The following is a 22,039-nucleotide window of genomic DNA, read 5'->3' as shown; positions in this document are numbered from 1 at the left end:
AAGTTCTCTACTAGTGTCCTTTAGTTACAACACACACAAATTTCTTGTTCTTCTAAACAAAATTTTAACATAGAACGAAAACTCTTACATTACTGGATCCTTTCAGATTTCATGCCGCCATCTCATGTAGGTCTGGATTACCGTACTGCATATTCTTCGGCTGTCTTTGCACCTGGCGATGTACTACGCTTTTTCTTCTAATCGTTTCTGACTGTTGCGTGCTGTCTACCGCTCCGCAGGAAACTTTCTCCAATGGGACATTCTGCTAAGGCTTGATTCCACATAGGCCGTCATATCGCGATCAGCTCCGCTTGAAAATCTTCAAGCATTCTCAAGAAAAGAACCTGCCGTCCGTCATTACCGTAGCCGACCCACCGCTCTCTCACGAATCCTCCGACAAACTCCCCCTAAAACTTGAAGATCAAAAGGTCCAAAAGGACCCTAAAATGGCATGCTTCGTCTTTTATTCGCCCTATTCGGGCGCCCTCTCTTCAATGCAGTTTTCACCCATGAACCCCATCGTTCATGCCCCTTGGGTGATCCTACACTCTCGCTAACCTGTCCGGTTATATTATTCTAGGAAGGCGCTCTGACGTCATATTTCTGCGTAGGTATAGCCTCCATCGCTACGCTTGACTCATACCGATTATACACGATTATTCCGGATTACTATTATAAACTTTTTTCAGAATTTAGCAAGGTACTAGACAGCTTACTTGGGAATTACAAATAACCTAACAATAACTCTCACTATATCGCACACATGGACTATACATTATTACAAAACATAAAACAACACTTTATAATTATTAGCCGATGTGCAGATATCTCCTTAATAAGTAGTAGTTTGTCATGTTAAATCCTGAATAAAGAATTTACTTGTAAAGCTCTGCATTCAGGATCTAACAATACTATCCTAACAGAATAACTATAAATATAACTATCCTATTTAACATCTTAAAAACTGGAAGCTCTCCAGAAACCAAGATCAAGTACAACAAGATAAATGCTGAAATTAAACAAAAATATAATATATTACAAAGAACTACGGCAAGAATTTTGCCACAGCTTAAATCCAAACACTTCAGATACCAAACTTTGGAAACTGACTGCTAATTTACAAAGAGACCCAAGGCAAGTGAGACTAACACACTAAAAGATCCAGATGGAAATATCAAAATTGGAGACAGAGAGATTGCAAATACCTTGGCCTTTCATTTTCAAAATATAAGCAAACTAGAGATGAATACTAGGAAAGACCATCAAATATCAAAACAAGCTTGACAGCAGAAAAACACTGCAAATTCCCCAAAATATAAAAACAAATTATTCTGGGATCCATTTACAATCTCTGAATTGAGAGATGTCTTGGAGAGACTAGATATAAATAAATCATGTGGACCTGGAATTATAATCAAACATCTTCCTTCCCTAGCCCTAGATTGGTACTTCGCTTATACAACAATAGCCTAAAACAAGGAAAAGCTCCAAAAGATGAAGACAGTCACAATCATACCAATCTAAAAGCCTAACAAACCTCAAAACCAACCAAGAAGTTCACTGACTTCAATTCCAGGCAAATTGATGGAAAAAAATGATATTCCAACGTTTGAATTACTATCTAAACAGAAAGATGTTGTAAGTTTATTTTTCACTTGGTTAGACTATAATAAATTTAGTTTAATTCTTTATCCAAGTGTGAGCAAACAAAGTTTGCGCCTGAAAATATCTTCAGGACTGGGGTAAGGTAGTACAACACCGGGAAACTTGTAGCAAAGGTGGAGCAAACTAACATCACTCCTATCCCAGTATCTTCCATAATGCAAAACACATCTCCTTGCGGATATGTATAATGTTATGCATTAAGGGAAGGGCCACTCTACTACCACATTTTCAGCCTGCCTTTAGAAGAAATTACTCAACAACTGATCAACTTTTCTACTTAACCCAGACAATTCAAGATAACTTCCAGACCAAACCTACCAAATCCACCACTGCAGCTTTTATAGATTTTAGAAATGCCTTTGACAAGGTGTGGAGGCCGAAACTCTTTTCCAAACTTTGTCATATTGGAATAGAAGGGAAAGTTCTAAACTTGATTTATGACTTTCTAAGAAATAGAACAATTCTAGTTAGAATAAATAATACCTTTTCCAAGAAAGTGAAAATAAGACAGGGACTCCTGCAAAGCAGCATTTTGAGCCCACTCCTTTTTTCCATCTACTTAAACGACTTAGATATAAATAAAGAAACAAAGATAGCTATATTTGCCAATGATTTGGTCATATTCTCAGCTCACAACAACAGGTCACTTAAAGCCATTGAAAGTTTATCTACATACTGTGAAAACCAAAAAATCAAAATTAACCCTACTAAATCAGAAATTTGTGTATTTATCATTAATAACCACCTAAGAAAGTGGAGACCAAAGATTAAGCTAAACAGCCAACTAATTACCTTTAATGAAAACCCCAAATACCTTGGAGTTATTCTGGATCCATCACCAAGCTTCAATAAACGTATCAACAATGTTGCAGTCAGAGCAAAAAGAAGACTAAGTATCATGAAAAGTATCTCAGGTAAAGAGTGGGGAGCCGATGCTAAAACCTTAAAAGTCACATACACCTCTATTATCTGACCCATAATGAAATGTGCTTTGCCTATCTGGATGCAAACATCACAAACCAGTTCAGACAAGCTTATAAAAATTCAGAAAAATGCAGCTAGAATTATATTGTGGACTAAGGAATACAACAGAATTCGAATCCAACCTTGTTCCTTTAAAAATTAGGTGGCAAGAAAATCTTACTAAATTTGTAGAAAAAAGAGCCAACCTTGCACATCATAGAACAAGTGAACTTTTTAAAAATTGGCAACCAACAAACAGAATAAAGAAAAAAATCGACAATGCATGAAACCATGGAAAATAACATTTCCTTAGATTGTCCAAATAAAATAGCCAACTACCCTGCATTTCCTCCAAATCAAGAAAGGAACAATACAGTTATCAACTTTGAAACATGAGAAAAAAGCCTAAAAAACCCTGCAATTTTGAGATTAGCTCTTTCAAAAATAATGGAATATGGTGACTCAATAAAGATCTACACAGATGGGTCCAAAAATCCAAATGGCAATTCCGGGAGTGGTATACTCATCTATGGCTCTCAAAATATAGAACTAAAAACAACTAACAGTATTGGATGCAACTCATACCATGCAGAATTAAAAGCAATTAACACAGCACTGTAACATTTGGATAAACAAAACCCAAAGGAATTTATATTTTTCACAGATTCCTTAGCAGCCCTTCAAGAACTGCTACACTAGCCATCAAGAAATACTAGATATAACAAAAAACATAAACTACATAAGGATTCCAAAATAATTTTCAATGGAATACAACTTTTCTCATGTGGAATTAAAGAGAAATGAAACTGTAGATGGAGTAGCAAAAATGGCTGCAACAACCAGTGATACCATAGATTTGAATCTTTTCAAAAAGAAAACATAAAAAGAACAATTCCCCAGGACATGACTCACCACTGGTATTCAGCAGAAAAATCAGGAGCTACCATCAACTCCAAATTTAATCGTTGTGCCACTACCTTGATCTCTCGCCTCAAGACTGGCCACACAAGACCAAGTTTAGCAATGGCATAAAAGTCTTTCCCATCTGCAAAATCTGTAACATCGAGGAAGCATCGGCAATGCATTAACTGAATTGTATGAATATTTCCAAATGTGAACTTTATAACAATCCAAAAAAGGTGCTGTATAAAATACATGAATTTGACCTCTATGATCTGGTGTAATAATACCATGGGATTTAAAAATAAAAAAAAATAAAAAAATTGAATTCAGTTTCTTTGTGTATACACAACTCTGCTAAATCATAATTTAATCAGTATAAGTTTGCATACAAACAAATATACTTAATATAAACAAATTACTTACTGAAAATGAGATTCAATTTTAAAAGTTCCAGTAAATTATGAATCAGGTACATATCAATTCAATAATTTAAAGCCCCCGACTTTGATACACTTGATTTATGCCAAGAAGTACATCCAAGTCTGTCTGCAAAGTTAATTAATGATAAAATTTTATACTAACATCGATGTTTTCTCTCTCTAGGTAGTCAAGACCGACCTCATCTGCATTTTCATCATCATCCTCCTCTTCTTCTTCTCCATTACAACTGGGATCTATATTTAAGTTCTGTAGATCAGATCATATTTGGGCAGGCAGCGTTCTCCTGGCATCTGCCAAACCCAAACTCATATGTTCAAGCTGCCAGATCATGATTCATCACTCTACAGAGAGTGATGGTGGCAAGCTTTACACTACTTCACCAAATGCTAGGTGTTGTGTGCAGAGGCATAATGGAACTTGGTAGCAAGTGTTTCAACTGAGGACAGGCCTTTTTTTTTCCTGCAATACTTATTATTTCCTTCATATATTCCTATTATGGTAAACACTTCTATTGGAACAAGCAAATACAGTTACACCCCGAGTTATGTAAGCAATGTGTTCCGCAAACCTTTACATAACTCGAATTTGAAAATTACATACATACAATAAAATGTTCAATGGCTACTCATAAAGCTGTCTTAAATTTTTTATAATTGGACCTAGTCTCTTCTTGGTAATAATTATGCCCTTCTATGCTACCGCAACTTTCGTGCTTTCAACGATGCAAACTTTATCCTTCACTATTGTATTCACTGTCGAAATGGGTCGATTTATTTCTCGAGATATTGTTGATAGCATTTTCCCGCCTTCATACATAATAATTATTTTCAACTGTTCTTCTAAAGTAATTGCAGACCTTTGTTTTTTAGATTTATTACCAACACATTCGGTTTTGTGTTTGCATCCTTTTAAGGATAAAAAAACAATGAAACTAGCAGTAATAACAAGTGACTGAGCTAACCGCGTGAGGCATCTACTACTGTACTGCAATAAGGCTGTCAAAGACGCACCTGCTCAAAGCCGCAAATGTGTTCATATGCCCTAGTAGATTCATTACGTAACTGCGAATTTATGTAAGTCGCGTGTTACGTAACTCGGGATGTAACTGTATTTGAGATCTAAAATATTTTATAAATACATCCAGCTTTTTTTTTTTTTTTTTTTTTTAACTTTTAAGTACAAAGCAAAAAGGGAAAATGTTGGTAGTTCTGCATTCTGGTGCTCACAGCTGTACCTTCCATGTGCACTGACAAATATAAAAGATAGAAATTCTGAAGAATCCAAAATATTCACTTTTTTATTAATGCATTTTAAAGATCCATCCTACTTCCAAATACATCTGCTTCAAGTTAGCAGATGCCTATGCTGTTAACAGCACTGCAAATGTATAAAGTTATAAACAATGGTAGAAGGAATGAAGAAATGGGAAAATGATAGTAAAGGAGAAACAAAGAACACAAATAGCATTATGCCTATGGTAGTTTGTTGGTTTGTCATAATGGTATTTGTTCTAGTGAATACTGACTGTATATCACTCTGACTCAAAAACTTCATGTTGGAATTAATAAACATAAGATATTTAATGTGAGATCCTAAAATATTTTATGAATAACATTCAACTTTTTGTATTAAATGCAAAACAAATCAAAAATACTAATCTTTCATTTCCCATTCTGTTTAAATTATCACAATGTCTGAGGTTAGTTTTGCTTATGTATATACAATATAGTGAGGAAAAAAAAAACTACAATGATATAATTTATGGAGTAAATAGGTGTCAAAGTTCAATATTTTTTTTTGTGCCACATTATACTAATAGTCAAACTCTGCTTGAATATATTTTTCAGAATGTACATTAATCTATCAACTTTTGTGCTTTAAGTATTATACTTAATGTATAAATCATTTATTCTTTAAAACCTCCAATACTTCTTTTCTTATTGGCAATTTATGAAATATTCTAAATTCAACTGATATTCATACGATAAGCAGAAGGAGATTTGCGGTTCATGATTAACAATATTTCATACTGAAAGTAAATGGGAAAGTGAAATTAAAAAAATAAGGATATGAATCCTAATCCATACCTGAAGTGATTGACTCTCTTTAGATAACATACAATCCACTGCTCCAATTAAATCTCCCACAGTGGATAAATCTTGATCCAGCTGAAGTAATAAATGATCAATTAATCCAAATGAAACCTGGGGGAGGGGAGGAAAAATATAATATATCATTCCTTGTTTCTTACAAATTTAAAAATAACCATTTTGAATGCATCTACAAATGTATAAACACCTATTAGAATGATTTTTCCATTTACCAATCTGTATCAATCAGTTCTGTTCATATACATGTTATTCTTTGGCTGGATGGACTTTAGTTCTGCTTATATATATTCATAAGCAGAACTAAATTCGTGTCAATAAAATCACTTTTACATAAACAAATTGGCAAAAATTATTCAAAATGATATTTAGTTTCATGGTGATTGAATGAACTTTAATAATGTAATATTTAGAACCTCTACCAAAATTTACCATTTTAAATAGCAAAATTAAGCAAAATAATATTGCAGTGTTAGATCAGAAATAGGCGACTTCAATTTTACATGACGTCACCATTCCAGAATCTAACAATCAACTAAAAAAAATATATGTGCATACTTATCTTTTAGCGCAGTGTAACTATGTTTTTTTTTGTAACAACATCTTGTATGATAAACTGTGAATTATGTGAATTTAAATTAATGTATCTATATGTCTAGCATGAATGTAAGTCAGCAAAAAGGGGCAGATATGAGAGAGAAATCATTAGTGAAATATTATATATAAATGAAAGAATGTGTATTATTCAGCAACATAGGGCAAAGATAGCCCTAATACTATAAGAGCAGCGTAAGCACCCACGGGCATCACATCTGAGAAGACATCATGACGCATACGTTCCCGGAAACAAGAAGTCCCATATGTTGATCGGTGAAGTCACCCAGCCTGAGACCAATAGGTGAGCCGATAAGAGAAATTCAAACTCGGAAAGGTGGTGCTCTAGGGGAGCGTATAAAACCCGTGACACGGAAGTAAATCACCCCCGTTTTTTCTTGTTCCTGCATTTCTCTTCGTGTGCTCCAAGAGTTCATCGCAGTTCAGCTCTCATTTTTGAGGGCTGACTTACGAAAAGTTCTGGCATGACACCGCAGCAGATTTCGGCAAGATCAACCATACGCCATCAATGAGAAGGTCATCGACGTAAACCCTTAGCAGAGAGGTTTACGTCGACGCCTGAGCTCGCCCAGCTCAGGCGAGCACGTGTGACCCACGTGGCGATAAGATCAAGACAACCAGAGTCGAAACAAAGAAGGAGGGACGGAAGAAAATCGATAAAGAATAGATAAGTACTCTCACTTGTTCTAGCCCCTTTTGAGAATTGACTAACAGTGTTAAGGGAATGCATCTTAAAATTTGTAATGGAAGAACTAAGATTTATGTAAATGACTATGCTTTTGAAATGAATTTTAAGAACTTTCAGTTAGATAGAGATTCTGTCGTATTAATCCGAGAGAGATTATTTATGTGCTAAAATGCCTAAATGTCCAATTGAGCTGTAATTAAGAATGTATTATATATTGAGTTATTGAATTTGCTAACATTTTGAAGAGTGAAAGAATGGTAGAAGTTTAAATTAGATTTGATAACTACTTTAACTTGTATGGCATTATATAATGAGTTTAATAAATATTTTGATTCCTTACTTACATGTGTTTCTGATCATGATGACTGACCCTTCATAAAACATCGAACCTGTGATCGTGTGTGTGTGTGTGTGGGGGGGATACCCCAATTGAAAATAGCAGGGCACGACTGCAAATAAAATAAGCCAGAGAACCCAAGGCTTCTAAGAATTCAATTAACATTATTAGTGGCACCTGATATTCTATGATTACCCTAAAGGCTGAGTTTATCTCTAACCTTAAGGCCCAGGCTTACACAGATAAAAGATAAATTTTGCCTGAGTGACCAGGATAACTCATGGAATTCAGGGAACAGGTAATTTCTGGTGGCCCTTAAAAGGTTAAATTACGTAAGGAAAGGTATAAGAGAAGCAAGACATAACATTAAGATTAATATTAATGAAGATCACTTAACAATGGCGCAACTGACTTAACAAAGAGGTACATGCGATAGAATTTGATATAGCGGCTGAAGTAGGAAAGGATAAAGTTAAATATATTGCCTCGATATATCAATATCAGAGATATACAACGCAACAACAGTATACGAAATACTGTGATAAAAAAAGATGTCACGATACAACAATGCTATTGTGAAATGCACCTTCTTTATGACTGTCTGTGATTGATCATTTCCTAAACAGTTATACATGTGTAAATGTTCAGCTCATTAAAAATGCTTTATAGAGAAAAACTTACCGTATGCTCTGCAAATTCTATTTTTAAACACAAACTTGACATCAGTAGAACTGACAAAAGAATTAGAGAAGTATCACACCAATAACTGGTTGTTACTGAAAAAACATGACTCTTCTAAATAACTGCAAAATGTTATTGTGGTGTCTGCTGAGAATCTGAACATGTTTAAGGCAAGGTATGATTCCACAGCTCTCCATCTCCACCACTCAAATTCACCAGCTATAGCTTACAGCAACTACCACCATCATCTACACCAGTGGCACTATATTATTATAATAATTATAAATGCTCAGCAAAATGAAGGAATAACCAGATTATTCAATACTAAACCTAAAAATAATATTGAATGTGTGTATGTGTGTGTCTAATAAGTTGCTGTGAGGTGAATTACAGGTGATCCAATAGTCTGTAGACATGAATTCATAAATTAAATTATGGGTGCATAATCTCATTTATGATGGATATAATGAAAAAAAAAAAAAAACACTAACTAGAGGGAAAGAGATTTTTTTTTGTAAAATATAAGTAACTAACCAATAATAAACAGCTGTATACATTGGTAGTATTGATCAAGTGATTCATCTAGGCATGGTAGGAATATGTGTATGGATTGATAGGACAGCAAATCTTTTTATACAATATGTTGTGTTTTATATGCATTTATTTCCATTTTTTATTTAGATTTCTATGAATTTTCTTTTATTCACTAATGATCAATGTACACTTTTCTTTATATGCATAAATAATTTCCAATCATCAGAATTATCCACCTGTTCAAGAATTCTACCTTCATCACATTTCCCCTCCCCTTTTTTTTTTGGCAGCAGCTCTTCTTTTAATCACAGATATCCCACATATTAGTGCTTAATTAATGTTTTATTGAAGATCACCAGATGTAGACCTCATATAAAACATATAATTCATTGTTATTCAGGAACAGATGGATTTTTCTCACTACATCTATTTCTTTCTGAAGAGTGGAATAAAAAAAAAAACATCCCTTTCCTAACAGATGCCATACTGCAAGAGAAAAAAGTAGTTTTATTGTATCACTAAATTACAGTACAGAGCTATTTACAGTCTATGTACTATATTTAGCAATAATTAGTATAATCAGAAACAAGTAGAAATGAAAATGACCTTGCATAATGAAAAATACCTCTCCTTTCATGGATACTATTATACAAACAAAACAATCTTATTGTAGCATCAAACACAGTATGTAAGTTCCTCTTTCAAATTTTTGGTTACATAAAATATGTGGTAACAGCTATAATGCAGTCACTAAATGATTTATGTAAAACAAATAAAGATGAATATGCATATAACTTAGAAAATCAGTTTTGAACTGCATTTGCGATTTTCTATATCATTACGACAGTTTACAAATAAAATTGCAACTAACATGCTATATTAAATTTAGTTTAATCTTACCAAGTGTAAGCAAACAAAGTTTGTGCCTGAAGTATCTTCAGGACTGAGGCAACTCATGGTAAAGGTGGACTAAGTAAGCTCCCATCATTTGTCTTAGTATCTCCCATAATGCAAAGCACATCTCCTTGCAGACACGTATAATGCTATGCATTAAGGGAAGGGCCACTACCCAGACCGGTTTTGACCTTTTTTGAGGTGTCGTCAGTGGGAGCCAGACCCAGAGGTGGTGATACTAAGGTGAAAGTAATGAAGTCATATTTACCTATACGAGTTGCCAAACGGTGTCTCACCTTATTATTATAGGATATCACCACCTCTGGGTCTGGCTCCCACTGATGAGACCTAAAAAAGGGTCAAACCAGTCTGGGTAGTGGCCCTTCCTTTAATGCATAGCATTATACATGTCTGCAAGGAGATGTGCTTTGCATTATGGGAGATACTAAGATAAGTGATGAGAGCTTAGACCACCTTTAGACATGAGTTGCCTCAGTCCTGAAGAGATACTTCAGGTGCAAACTTTTTTTGCTTACACTTGGATAAAGGATTAAACTAAATTTATTATAGTCTAACCAAGTGGGGGAAAAACTTCTAAACATGCTACATATATGGAAAACTTTGTAAAAAAAAAATGCACCTTTTTTTCAATGCAGAAGATGCAATGTGCCTTAAAGAGTTCCCACATGAAGTGAAACCACAACATAAACATATTAAGGAAGTTTGGTGGATTTTTTTTTTTTCTTTCTTTCTTTTTTTTTTTTTTTTTTTTTTTTTTTGAGTTACTAGTGAAGGTTGTTGAAAAAGTTGGTTCTTGCTCGAAATTTAAACAGCAGGGCAGGAAATGAATACCAGATATACAAAAATGTGTTGGGAAATTTTGGAGAAAGGAATAAAGCTATTAATGATGGTAAGTACCGGCTGAATTTTTTTTTCAGATCATCGACCAGTCATCATAAACACAATCTTACATCATAAGGATGTGCACAAATTTACATACAGAGAAAAGAAATAGTGAAGTAGTCTGCAAGAATGGAAAAATAAATAAATAAAAATCAGAACTCCATTAAAACATTAAAAAAGTAGTCATGGAAAAGACTGTAATGAAAGTTCCCAGCATATGCTGGCTTACTTGCTAGGAAAAATAGTGCATAAACATAGCTAAAGTCGCAAGTTCTATTAGTATTAGTTCTATTGCTATAGACTGTTAACATAAAATATGGTTACTCTGCTCATCAAGAATTTGCCTTCCTGAATTTTGCAGTAGCCAATGTAAAAGTTTTGTACCACTGAGTATTTCTAGTGAAATTTCATCTACTTCAAGCTGCCTCACCACATTTCAGATTTCTGACAGCTTTTCTACTTCTAATATTGAAATATGGGAGATACTAAGGCAAGTGATGAGAACTTATACCACCTTTCCCAGTCCTGAAAGTACTTCAGGCACAAACTTTGTTTGCTTGGATACAGGATAAAATCCAATATATAATTAGTAGCATAGCCAAGTGAAAAAACTTCCATAAACTTATCTCTAATCCAGAGAATTTTAATAATAGGGTGTGACACCCTTTGGCAACTCGTATAGGTAAATGACTTTTCCATTACTTTCACCTTAGTATCACCACCTCTGGGTCTGGCTCCCACTGATGTGCTTTTGCACAGAAGTGGTTGCTTTCCCTGGGATGTGAGAGGCTCTGCTTTGAGGTAGGTTTTTGCCAGTATTTGAGTGGGGCCACTGCAGAATTATGGCTCTACTTGGTCAGGTGAGCCTGTCACTGAGTTGGACAGTCCTTCAGTCACTCATAGGGAGTGGTCTGGGGAACTGCCTAATTTTTAGAGAGGGCTTTACTAAACAGCACCTCAATAAAGGTCGAAACTGATTGGGGTAGTGGCCCTTCCCTTAATACATAGCATTATACTTGTCCGCAAGGAGATGTGCTTTGCACTATGGGAGATACTAAGGCAAGTGATGAGAACTTATACCACCTTTACCACAAGTTGCCCCAGTCCTGAAAGTACTTCAGGCAGCAACTTTATTTGCTAACACTCGGATATAGGATAAAACCCAATATACACTTATAAGTATATTCTTCCAGGATACAAATGTTTAAACTTATTAAATAATTTTTTGAAGTTACTCCAAAATATCCATAATCTTCAATTTTTTATGTCATGTTTATCATCTCTGATTTGTCCATTTTCTAAGCATTTGGGATATTTATCTACTGCATTTTTCTAAAATTTTCCCTGAACTTTTGTTTCACTACTTTTACACACAGCACAGCTTTCTTGCATTGTTTTCTCTACTGCCTAAAGGAAACTGCTGACTTATGTGCTAGAAAACTGCAATGTGATTTTCTTTTGTTTTTCAAGTTAAAACTTGAATCCAATTATACATTTTGATTTAGCTATCCATGCAGGCAACTTCTTTACCATATAATTCCCTGGTAGAGTCAATTATTATTTTCTTTAGATTTTGCCATTAGGTCTCTTAAGTTTTAGCTCTTGTTTTAAAACTTTTTCATTTTTTGTTCAATAATACAGGATAGACCATATACCTCAAAACCATTTCTTAAGAAAATAACTTTTGCATTGCTTAAGGCTTTTTTTTTCTTTTATTTCTAGATGAGTAACTTTTATAATTTATCATGGACATTCCAATGACAACAATCATTTAGTGTTGGATTTCATTTTAGAACTCAGTTCAGTTTGCTCAAAGAGAATTTAGTCATTATTTCCACAACATAAATGCACCATCCAGAATATTGGAAGCATAATACTGGAGGCCAGGTGGTGCAGATCAACAGCAAATTCTCAAGAAAGATTTGGGATTATTTCCATACAAAATCCAAATAGTGCACAGACTAAGCCAAATCAATCAGAAGCTATCTGTTCTTTTTGTGTACTACTTAAGTCTAGCAGATACTTACCATTTCAGTTAGCTTTGCTCTTTTCTCCAAATTTTTCAAAAATATTCCTAGGATTTATTTCCTGTTATGTAATTTAGGTTTGCAACAACAACCATGTTTCCTTTGTCAGCTTCCCAATCTAATGACTAATAAAAATTTCTCAACTCCTTCTCTGCTAGATACTTCTGTGAGACCATATGCATAAATAAGCCTTATTGTCCAATTTCCTATTTTGAAATCTGTCCACATTACTCTATTTCTGTCCACATTACTTGAAATTTCTGCTTTCAAAAAGTTCACCATTAAAATTCTTGAATACCTCTAACTAACAGTAGTATTCAATATACCATTAGCCAGCTATGGCATTAGAAAAATCAGTACCCTGAGGTGAGCAGGAGGTTACTCCTGCTCGCTTCAGAATGCTGATTTTTCCAACCTTGGAGATAAGATCATAGATTAGTCAATGTTTTCTTGAATGAAATGACTTAATTAGGGAAGCATACAGTGAAATTATCTCCAAGGGTAGAAAAATTAGAGCTTTTTTTTTAGTAAACATGGAAGTTAAAGAAGCAGTTCATGAAAGCATATAGAAAGTTCCTGTCTACTTTCTCTCACATAAAGATAATTAAGCAACAGAATTAGGGTTGGGATTTTGTATCTTTTATTTTTTTTTACTAAGTAATTTAAGGAAATTACAACGTCAACTAGGATATGCATTAAAATAAATTTTAATATACTTCAATATTTCGGCAACGTCACGTTGCCATTTTCAAGAAACTTAAGAACAAGACATGTGCTCACAGACACAACAAACAGTAAATGAGGAAGAAGCAGGAAGCTATTATTTCTCCTAAAGTCCTGATGGTGCCCCCTAGCGGGCAATGTTGGTATTCTTGGGCGATTGGGCTGAAGGTCTTCTGATGTAGGTTTCCCAAATTTGAGGCAGTCTCATGCAGCCAAATTTGTTGAGGTTTGGATTGTTCTTAGGGCTGAAGCTGATTCCATGAAAAGCCTTTCATATTTGTATTTACTACGGGATTTTGTATCCTATGATGATATTTAACCTGCATCTTCCCCACTGCTGAGTGCTTCTCCCATGGCGACCTGATCCATCTTGAGAAAGTGTATATATTTGTATGAATGAATGAATGCGAAGGTAAAAGACAAACACCCATGCCCAAAGTGAAATTTGAACCTGCAGCCTTTTGGCTGTAGAGCAGATACACTAACCACTCGGCCAACTAGATTGACTTTGTATCCTATACTTTACTAGGTTTCCCTTTTCAGTTGTTTCTGACCGTAGGCGACTTTGTAGGCATAAACAAAGTATTAGTGAGATTTTTACAGGGTAGTTCACCATTGCTTTCCCCAACCCCCCAATTTTATCTGTGCTTGGGACTGGCATATGGCTGGGACATATTCATGACTGTAATCCATGTGTGTTCACGGGGCCGGTTTGTCTGTTCTGGGGAACGAAAAACCCCATACCTTCATATGAGACTGGCTAACTCACCGTTAGTTGAAAGAGATTCCTCACGTCACTCACAGGAATTGAACTCAGGTCTTTCTGACCAAAGGGCTTTGTTTATACTGACTGAACTATAGAGGCTCAGTCAGTATATACTTTACTAAATTATCAAAAATAGAGAGTAAGGAACTAATGAGCATGTTCACTAGCATGGTGCATCAATACCTGGAAATATTTACTCCACAGATGCTTTCTTATTATTTTTAAGTAGGACAGAAATACAAAACTCAGCACTAATTCATTGAGATACTAAAAGACAAAATTAGTGAAAGAGGTTCTGTTTTCTATATTTTAACGTATTCTGCAATGTCATATTTTTATAAGAATATGCATGATTTTATGCTGTAGTGAAAAGAATAACTGGATTATTAAAATAATGTATATATTTTCTCAAGTGATTTTAATCAAAAATCATAATCTTACCTTAAGATCTCTCTTCAAGCGATCAACATTTTGAACATTACACAGACTGTCTAATCCAACAAAAAGTACCATGGCTGCAAAGATATTGTCCAGCAAATAATTCAGATGGCAGTTATTGGCATTATCATCAGCTGTGACTAATATTAATGCAATACTGAAAGAGAAAAAAAAGATCACACTGTTTTATAAGTGATGTATAAGCAAAAAACAAACTTATGAGTGACACATATAAAACATGCAATATTAATGACTTCAAAGTTCATGGGAGGAGAAGGAAAGAGAGAGAGAGAGAGACTTTAAATGTATCAGAAATTTCCAATTGTTTCTTGAATGAACAGAATTTGAATGAATAACATCACAGATCAGTGTTAATTGTGAAACAAGATAAATGTTTAAATTTGAATATCTGCAGGTTGTCCCAAAGAGTAACAGAGAATGAGTAAATTTGTCCTGTGAATTTAGAATCAAAGAAATTGTAAATACATGGTAGTAACAGATGTCATCATCAGTTTCATTAAAAAAAAAAAAAAAAACAGAATTATTACTGATATTAATTGTTCTGACCTATTACAACCATGGAAATCCAGTCAAGTGTCACCACACAAAATCCCACTTACTATAATAACTTACCATAAAATAAATATATATAAAAAAAGCCTTTACAAAAGCAATTCCTTTTTCAAAGAAAATTGAATATAACATACCAGACTATTTCCTTGTTTGTTTATGTGTGTGAGAGAGAGAGAGTTCTAATGAGAGCTAAATGCATCTGAAGAAAATACATGGCAGAAACTGAATACCCATATGACAGAGAATGGAGTGACTTAATTGGCGGGAAGGATTATTCAATTTAATTATACCTTCTGCACAGAAATCAGGAAAAACAACACTAAATATGAGAACTCTGGTAGATAGTTATGAGTAACCAACATATAAGTCTATTATTTTTCAAGAAATAATAACATATACTAAAATATTAATCATAATAACTTTAATTAATACTTTTCTATATTTTGGCAACATTACATTGTTTTTGTGATCCCTGATGATGGTAATATGTGCATGTAGGCTGACACTGGGCAAATAAGGCTGAAGAAAAGCAATCAAAGTCAGGCCTAGAGTCCTAAATGCCCTTGGACTAGATTGAGTGTTCCTGGCCATTGGGCTGAAGATCTGAGAATGAGTGCTTCCCAAAATTTGGGATAGTCTCATGCATCTCGATTTGTTGTTGAAGTTTAGACAGTTTCTCAGGGATGAGGCAGATTCAAAGAATAGCCTCTCATATTTGTATTTGTTGCAGTGTAAGAGTGTGGCCTTCATTCAGCATATCCTGTGGCGGGTGTCCAAAGCATGGTCAGCAAGTCATGAGTGGCTGTAATGGTGGAACTAGATGTAGTCCTTGTGTTCAGAAATTCTGATATCGACTGTCCTGCCTATTTGGCTGTTGTAGGGCAGTTTACAACTGAAAGGACCTAGTAGGTCTAAGGAATGTAGCTGGTCTTTGGTGGAATGGATAAGGGATGTCAATTTGTTATGCAGCCCATAAGTGGTTATAAGGTTGTATTTCCTTAATTTTTGAATATGCTCCAGATATATGGTATGGTGATAGATTGCAGGTAATCTCTGCTCTGAAGGAGAAGTGGGAGGTTGCAGTTACAGAATTTTCTTATTTTTTCGGATTTTTTTTTTTGGGGGGGGGATTATAGCCATTGGCTAAGAAAGTGTTGAGAATATGGGTGGTGTGATTGCTGGGAATGTATCTGTCTGTATGTGGAGTTTTCTGTAAATGGAGAATGTCAGGGATCCATCAGGCTTACATGTAATCAGTGTCTAGGAATAGGAGACTACTGTTTTCCTCGAAGGTAAACTGGACACTGGGGTGTTGATTGTTTAGGCGTGTTAAAGAAATGTGGAGCATATCCAGGCCATGTGACCAAATAGAGAACACATCATCTGTGTAGCGTAGCCAGACAGTGGATTCATATGGGGCAGAGTTGAAGACTTTTTCTTCAAAGGACTCCATGAAGTTGGCAAGGGGTGGAGAAAGTGGAAAACCCCCTCGGTGTCCCCTCTATCTGTTTGTACAATTTTCCTTGCCAAACAAAATAGACTGAGTTTGTGGTGAATTGAAACAGAGCTGATATCAGGAGAAAATATGGCTTGGATGATGTCTAAGGTGTCTTTTAGTGGGACATTAGCGAATAAAGAGGAGACATCAAACTGACCATTATGTCGATGTGTTGGAGTGTGAGGTTTTCTATACCGGCTTTAAAGTGGGCTGAGTTATTTTGTGTATGAAGGTGTATTGCCAGTATATTGTGGAACACTTTATTTAAATTTTGGCTAATTTTATGTGGGTGAAACAATGCCATCCATTGTGAATGGTACTGATTCACCAACATACAATTTAGCCAAACATTTAACCAAAAATCAATACCATCCACAATGGCATTTGGAATTACATTCCATGCATGTATGTACGTGCAAAATTTAATGTATGTGGGCTGTTCAATAAGTAATAAGACTAATTTTACTGTGGGAAAACTACTCATCACAATATTAATTTCTGTGGAATAAAGAAATGTTGCTGTATGTATTAACAAAAGAGGTTGATAGATGGTGTATACGGGCTGATGTGCCAGAGTGTCACGTGACTAAACGCAATTGCTCATCGGCGCGCCTACGAGGTGCAACCAGTCTTCGAAATGGAAGCGTCCTTGGAACAGCGTTATGCGATTAAATTTTGTGTGTGTTTGCAAAAATCGGCATCGGACACTTTTAACATGATACGCGAAGCTTTCCACAATGAAGCAATGTCGAGGGCAAGTGTTTTTCGCTGGCATAAAACTTTTAAGGAAGGAAGCCAAAATGTGGAAGATCTTCAACGTCCATCACAGAGACAATGATCAACACAGCAGCGATTATCATCAAGCACGTAAAAAGGAAGCGTCCATTGCTGAAGAATGGCTTCTTATTGCACCACGATAATGCAAGGCCACATATTGCTGGTTGTGTAGTGGACGTTTTGCAGAAGAACAACACAGATATCCTACCACACCCTCCATACAGTCCTGATCTCTCACCGTGCGATTTCTGGCTGTTTCCTAAGCTCAAGAAACCACTAAGAGGCCGCCATTTCGAAAGCAACAAAGCATGTGTAAAATGCTGCAGAGGCAGTTTTGAAAGAACTCTAAAAAAAAAACGGACTCTCACATGTGTTTAAGAAGTGGACGCAACGTTGGGACAAATGCATCGCGTCTCATGGTAGTTACTTCGAAAAAGACATCGTCATCATTTACATGATGACGATGTCTTTTTCGTCATCATGTAAATGATGACGATTAAAGGTAATCTGTTTTCTGTATAAATATAGTCATATTACTTATTGAACAGCCTACGTATAATATCATTCAGAAAGCATTTTTCATGGCACCGATGTGTAAAAGGAAAATGGCAGCCAAGGTTTCCTTCTTCACTGACTTTAGCAGGAGGGATTTTGTACAATGTAGCTTATGTATGTTCTATGTATTCATTGCCAAGAGTAAATGGTGTATGGTATGAAAGCAAGAGTAGAGAGAGAGAGAGAGTCATAAATGTTTCATCTGTGAATGCAAGAAATGAGAGTTGTATAGAAGGTAGGAAAATGACGTGCCTAATATTAACAATGTAAGGAAAGATAACAAAAGTGCTGTAGAAAATGTGGAAGGAGTGAATGTTGCACAAAATATGAATGGGAGCATGAAAGAAGTGTTGAAAGTAATGCAGATAATGAGGTGATAGTAAGGAGTGAAACAGCACACTTATGCAGCATCCTTCACAACAACAAAATGTGAATTAAAAGGACTGGAGAAACAATCATCATGTGGTACATCAGGAGGGAGAATGAAAGTGAGACAAATTGGAACAAGGAGAAGATATTGAATGGAAATCCAATGCTAAGAGATATACTTAACAAGAATGTGACAAGGTGTGAAGATCAAGGATGTTAGCAAAGCTGTTAGCAGACAGGAGAAGTAAAAGAATTGATTGTTTTGGCTGGAACGAATAATTTGAAAGGTGAAAAATATACAAGAGTTGCTAATAGAAGTGAGAAAGTAAAGATTGTGAGTCTGCTACATCAGTATGAAAGGAATGAATTGAGAAGAAAGGTCATGATTGTGAATGAGTCAATGAGAAGATTGTGCAGGAGAATGCTGTGCAATTTATAGATGTATGGAGTGAATGGAGTGAATCTAAGGGGAAAAATCTAATTGACTGCATTTGAATGGTTTTGGATTTAGATGTTCGTAAAGAGTGTTGTTCAGGGAGAAGTTGTGCAAAAATAAAGAAAACGAAGTACTAGGAAGGATGCAGTCAAGTGTGGCTTCAGCCACCTCTGAGATAAATGAGAGTAGTATAGTAATAATTATGCAATGCTGAATGTGGTTTCACAGGTTTCAAATCCAAATGGGTTGGCACTAAAGGGTAACTGTAGGTCAAAAGGGATGCTGAAATGCATGTATACAAATGCCAGAAGTATCAAAAATAAGGGAGAAGAGTTTGGACATTAGTCAGCTAAATTTGGCCAAAAATTACAGGCATCAGTGAGACCTGGTTGACAGAAAATAATATAGTAATAGGGAATGGAAAGGGTATTGTATTTTCAGGAAGAATAGAGGGAATACGATAGGAAGTGGAGTATTGTTGATGATAGCTGAATTTCAAACAACAAAAATAGAAGGTAGAGGATTTTAAATATCTGATGCAAGATAGAGGCTAATAGGACAAAATACAGGAAGCTCTCGTTTTATGAAAAGGTTAGGTTGCTAGCCCACAATCCCTAAATTGAGATAAAATTATAATGTATTTAAAACTAACTTTTTTAGTAGTCCTTACAATGTGGTTCATGGGGAACCAATGCGTAAATAAACTGTTTTGTAATCTCTACAAACAATGTCATAGAATATAACACAAAAGATAATTGTAAGCGCTGCTAACATGCTATGTTTGTGCTTTTGTTTATGTACTGAGCCTCCATAGCTCAGTCAGTTTAGACAAAGCCCTTTGGTCGGAAAGACCGGGTTTCAATTCCCGCCAGTGAAGTGAGGAACCTTTATCTGGTCTCTTTCGACGAAAAGTGAGTTAGCCGGTCTCATAAGGAGACCGGCTAACCGAGATGGGGGGGGGGGGGGTCACCCAGAAACTCTGGTTTTTCATCCTCCAGAACAGCAAACCGACAGCGTGAACACACATGAATTATAGTCATAAATATGTCCCAGCCAAATGCCAGTCCCAAGATAAAATTGGGGGGGGGGGGTAATGGTGAACTACCCAGTAAAAATCTCACCAGGAATGCTTTGGGAGCAATGCCTACGAAGTCACCTACAGTAGGAAACAACTGAAAGGGAAAACCAGGTTTATGTTTTTGATTTTTTACTGCTGATTTTGAAATGTTTGTTAATTTGAATCTTTGTAAATAAGAGAAATGTAAATTTAGGCCTTCCCATACATTGTTTGGTTACTGCTGCAGACTAGAGGGTCCACAGGAAGATGTAGATTCCAGGCATTAGCAAATTAGCATGATCGTTATGGAGGGATCATTATGGGTTGCTTCGACTATGGGGACATAGATTGGAGGGAGGAAGGATACATGGCAAGATGTAAGTGGAATTTATACAGTTACTGAAGGATAATTACCTGAAACAGCATGTCATAGAGGGGAACAGGGTTTGAGAGTGCTGGATCTGGTAATAACATCCGAAGAAATATCCATAAACAAGGTAGACACTCTGCCTCACTGGGGGAAGTGACTATGCAGATTGTTATGGGAAATGCAAAAATGTAGAATTCTCTAAAAAAAAAAAAACAGTTTATATTGAACTATAAAGCTGGTAATTATGACAGACTCAGGAGGGAACTTCAGAGCAATGCAATGGCTTGAGAAGCTACAAGGAAAGAATGTCAGTAGTGCATAGAAAGTGGTCAGGGATTGTTTGAGAAAAGTAGCATCAGACTGCATACTTACAGCCAGGAGGATAAACTAAGTGGTGATTAAATGGATGAGTAGAGATATAAATCAAGAGCTGAAAACAATGTGGAGGGAATATAAAGAGAAAAGTGATCAGCATATTCATGAGAAGTACAATGCAAAAACAGGAAGGATGACAAGTATGGTAAGGAAGGCCAAATCAGATTATGAGAGAAAATTAGCTAAGCTGGTCAAAGTAAATCCCAAAGAGTTTTTTCATTATGTAGCAAGAAAGAGGAAAATACTATGGAAGGATGACTTCATTCAACAGCCAGTAGGAAGGTGACAGAGACAAAAGAAATAGTTGAGTTTCCGAGTGATCACTTTGCAAAGGTGTATTATCCAGGTGGTGATTTTGCAGTTACTGATGTGACAAAAGCTGATGCAAGAACTGAGATGACAAACTGGAGGTGCTGCTCGACATATTGAAAAATATCAATGTCAATACAGCAGTAAGACTGGATGGCATGTGTTATCAGAATGTGCAAGAGAATTGGCAGTGTCTCTGATGAAGTTGTCAGCTCTAGCAAGGTTCCAAGGGAGTGGGAAAAGGATAAGATAGTTCCATTGCTTTAAGACAGAGCAAACTACAGGCCAATTAATATATCAGGAGTGGTTGTTTAGGTGTTGGAAAACTTGGTGAAAGATAAAATATAACAGTGGATGGATAGGGATGTGATACTCTATAGTGGGCAGCATGGCATAGGTCCTCTCTCTTAGTAACTTATTCACATTTTATAATAAAGCGACAGCAGAATTGGATAAAAGTAATGGCTCAACTTTGCCAAGGCATTTGACAGAATACCATATGGAAAACTATTACAAAAAAATCGAGCAAATGGGAATCGATATGAGGCTAGTAACATGGATAGGGGATGACTGATGGACAGACACCACAGAGTACTCTATGGTGGAGTGGAATCTAGGAGAATGATGGTAACTATTGGAGTACCTCAGGGTTTGATACTAGGGCCACTACTCTTTAATTTGTATCTTAATGACATAGGAAAAGATTTAAGAGGGAATATTCAGTTGTTTGCTGATGATGAAAAACTGGAGAGAGCAATAGTTGATAAAAGTGATGTAGATATCCTATAGGATGATTTAAATAAATTGGCATTGTGGGCAAAGGATAATGATTGGCAATTTAATGTTGCAAAATGTAAGGTTATCCAACAGGTTGAAAAAGTTGCATATGGTGTATCATATTGATGGTATTGGATTGCAGGGACTTGGGGATAATGGTTGGCAAAGAGTTGAAGTTCAGAAGGCATATTGCAAAAGTTGGTAAAATAGTTCAACAAATTACTTGGATTTTGAAAAACATGCTACCAAGTAAAGAT

At 35.6% G+C, this 22,039-nt stretch overlaps 1 protein-coding gene across 1 annotated transcript in view; it reads right to left on the bottom strand.

Annotated features, from left to right (window-relative positions):
- The window catches only part of fy (fuzzy planar cell polarity protein-like protein), a 114,732-nt gene that overhangs the window by 43,639 nt on the left and 49,054 nt on the right, over positions 1 to 22,039 (bottom strand). The window contains exons 3-4 of the mRNA XM_090395390.1: positions 14,690 to 14,843; positions 6,060 to 6,176 (exon numbers count right to left, since the gene is read on the bottom strand). Coding sequence (XP_090251516.1) covers positions 6,060 to 6,176; positions 14,690 to 14,843 — 271 coding nt within the window. The remainder of the gene's footprint in view (positions 1 to 6,059; positions 6,177 to 14,689; positions 14,844 to 22,039) is intronic.

This window comes from Typopeltis vanoorti, chromosome 7 (genome assembly GCF_054136105.1).
Source record: "Typopeltis vanoorti isolate ZY-2024b chromosome 7, IOZ_Tvanoo_1.0, whole genome shotgun sequence".
NCBI classification, from domain to species: Eukaryota; Metazoa; Arthropoda; class Arachnida; order Uropygi; family Thelyphonidae; genus Typopeltis; species Typopeltis vanoorti.
This window is presented reverse-complemented; position numbering and strand designations above follow the sequence as displayed.